This window comes from Hipposideros armiger, unplaced genomic scaffold (assembly GCF_001890085.2).
Source record: "Hipposideros armiger isolate ML-2016 unplaced genomic scaffold, ASM189008v1 scaffold_118, whole genome shotgun sequence".
NCBI lineage: Eukaryota > Metazoa > Chordata > Mammalia > Chiroptera > Hipposideridae > Hipposideros > Hipposideros armiger.
Genome location: NW_017731468.1, coordinates 81,938 through 84,866, shown reverse-complemented (window position 1 = coordinate 84,866; position 2,929 = coordinate 81,938). Strand labels below are relative to the sequence as shown.

The window sequence follows — 2,929 nt, the reverse complement described above, 5'->3', positions numbered from 1 at the left end:
TTTCTCCTGGGGCATGTGTGCAAGAGCTTCTTTAAGGTAAATGACTAGGAGTGAAATTGCTGGGTGTAGGATACCGCTTGTTTAACTCTACAAGATAATGCCAAATTGATTATCAAAGTGGTTGTACCAATTTATATCCCCTCTAGCAGTATAAAAAAGACGTGTTCTTATTATTTGCAAGTACTGCCAGACTTTGTAATTTTTACCAAGTGAACATAAATTGGTATCACACTGAAGTCTTAATTTTACATTTATCTAGAAAACTTACTAATGATGATTTATCTAATAATCAATGGAGTCATTATCTAATTACTAATAATGTTGAATATCTTTTCATATATTTATTCATTTGCACTGCCATTTCTGTGAAACACCTGTTTATGGCTTCTGTCCCCAATTTTTTATTGACTTGCTTGTCCCTTTGAAATAGATTTTATAGAGTTCTTTTTGTATTCTTGATGTGATCTTTTTTCAGTTATATATACTGTAAATACCTTACCCCAGTTTGTGTCCAGGTAGGCCATGAGGTGAGCTGGCAAGGAGGGTATGTTTCCTCGAAAGGCAGCAGCTGCTACTTAGCTTCAGCCAGGTGTTACTATGGAAATGTGGACTCAGCGTGACTAGATCTTCCAACTAAAAATGAGAAAAAGATGTATGCAAAATTGCTCAGTTTTTACATGTTGTCCAAATGTTCTCTTTAGCATGAAATGAACAAATGTCCCAAGATGGAGCCCCGAGGAACTCTCATATTTAAGGTCCCTTGGAATAGACTGAGAAGGAGTGATGGGAAATGTAGGCGAGTCAACCAGGAGAGTCATGTCGTGTGAGCGTTTCTAGAAAGAGGAAACGCATCAGTGTCAAATGCTGCTGGGTACCAACACTTGAAGTTGCTAGATTTCTTTTATTCCTGAGGACTAGTAGAGTTTTTAAGTGAATGATTCTGACACTTCTCTGAGGATATAGTTGAAATATTCACTCTGTCTGGATTCAAACTCTAAGACCAATGAAATATGTCTTTCTCCCCAAATGACCATCATTTGCTTTGTTTCACAAACAGGAGCCCAGAGCCTGGACAAAAGATTCAATGAAATATGCTAGGAGTGTCTGCTCCTTCAGTTGGCCTTGTCTGGCATTTGAGACCATTGATTTGCTACTGTGGTTGTCATGAACACCTTCTACCATACAAATACCTCACAACCAGCTTTGGTGGACATTAGGCCAGTGGGTGGCATGTTAGGGGATTAATTTATGTAGCTAGTGCTCTCCCTAGAAGGAAAATTTTAGAGTTTGTGCACTCAACCTGAATGTGGCCAAGATGGCAATTATCATTTTTATATGGGCAATACCATCATATAAATACTGATAACTAACTGATTTACTCTTTTCTCTTTGCTAGTTAAGTGTATATGGAAACTCCAGTTGGCACTTTGACGAAGAACGAAACCAGTGTTATTTTCATCAGTTTACAAAAGAGCAACCTGATTTAAATTTCCACAATCCTGATGTTCAAAAAGAAATAGAAGTGAGTATAGACACCCACACAGACGTCTCCATGACATGCGTCCTTAAGTGGTTATTTCGAACAATAATTGTGCAGGCACAATCAAGTAGTGCAATTAAATTCTGGGATTAAGGTGTCTGAGGCAAACATACTCTCAGATGTGTCTGTCAGTGGCACCTTCCTTTCTCTAGCCCCAAATAATCAAAATGGGAGGGAGACAGAAAGATCTGCTGCCTTAGCTCCGAGCTGCCCCTGTGTCTGTGAGAATGAGCTGGTGCAGTGAGGTGGGCCAGGTGTGGGCTCCGGGGTCTGGATCCAGCCCCATCATTGGTTGCATTGGGCTTCTGGGTAAGTTCTTTGAAACATGGTTGATAGCAGTATTTGTCTCATGGGGTTTTTTGAAAATCAAATGAGCTAACCATTTACAGCACTTCTGTGTTCACTCAGTAGGTATTAACTTATTGTCTGCTGCATGCCAGGTCCTGTTCTAAGCACTGGGAATGCAGCAGTGAATAAAAGCAGCCCTGCGCTCAGGGAGTTTCCAGTATACCGAGGGGAAGGCAGACAGTTAACAAGTAAAAATATATAACATGTCAGGTGGTGATGAATGCTAAGGGCAGGGGGCTTCGGAGTGCCAGGGAGGAGTTGGTTCAGAGACACCTCTAAGATGAGGTCCTGCCTGGACAAAAACCTCAGTTTTGAAAAGGAGCCATGTGACTATATCTGGAGGAAGAGAATTTCAGGCAGAGAGGAGTAAACGCAAAGATCTCCAGGGGAGAGTGTGCTTCATGTGTTTCAGGAGTGACCTGGAGGCCCATGCGAAGGGTTACACGATAAAATGACAAGACACCAGTTAAATTTTAATTTCAGATAAAGAATAATACAATATTTGGGACATACTTCTACTACAAAGTTATTCATTGCTTATCAGAAATTAAAACTTAACTGGCTGTCCTGTATTTTATCTGGCAACCCTACCAGCGTGCTGGAGTGAAATGAGGGCGAGAGGGAGCTAAGGTGAAAAAAGGGGGTGGGGCTGATCCGATGGGGCCTTGGATGCTGCTGTAAGGGGTATATGCTGAGCTGCTGAAAATCCCTCTGTGGCCTGTGCACAGATTTCCTGCAGTGGCCCAGGTGACAGCTCGCATCTGTGTGATGGCGGTTCCAACAGTACCTGACACATAATTCACAATAGACATTAGCCATGTTGCTGTTGTCATTATTGCTGTTGCTGGGGCTACAAACGGGCCAGAGTATAGGTTAGTGGGGTAGGTAGTGCTCTGAGGGAGGTGGGGAGGAGACCAGAACAGAACAGAGAGGTGGGTCCCTTTCTACAGCTCACGATGTCAGCCAAATGGAGAGGATGCAGGCTGCCATGTTGGAATCACCAAGGCATCTTCTCCCCTTGTGTCGTTCTTGTTTTGTTTT

General features: G+C 42.3%; 1 protein-coding gene across 1 annotated transcript in view; it reads left to right on the top strand.

The window, feature by feature from the left end:
* SLC3A1 (solute carrier family 3 member 1) overlaps positions 1 to 2,929 on the top strand; it is a 33,622-nt gene that overhangs the window by 9,738 nt on the left and 20,955 nt on the right. The window contains exon 4 of the mRNA XM_019647939.1: positions 1,397 to 1,522. Coding sequence (XP_019503484.1) covers positions 1,397 to 1,522 — 126 coding nt within the window. The remainder of the gene's footprint in view (positions 1 to 1,396; positions 1,523 to 2,929) is intronic.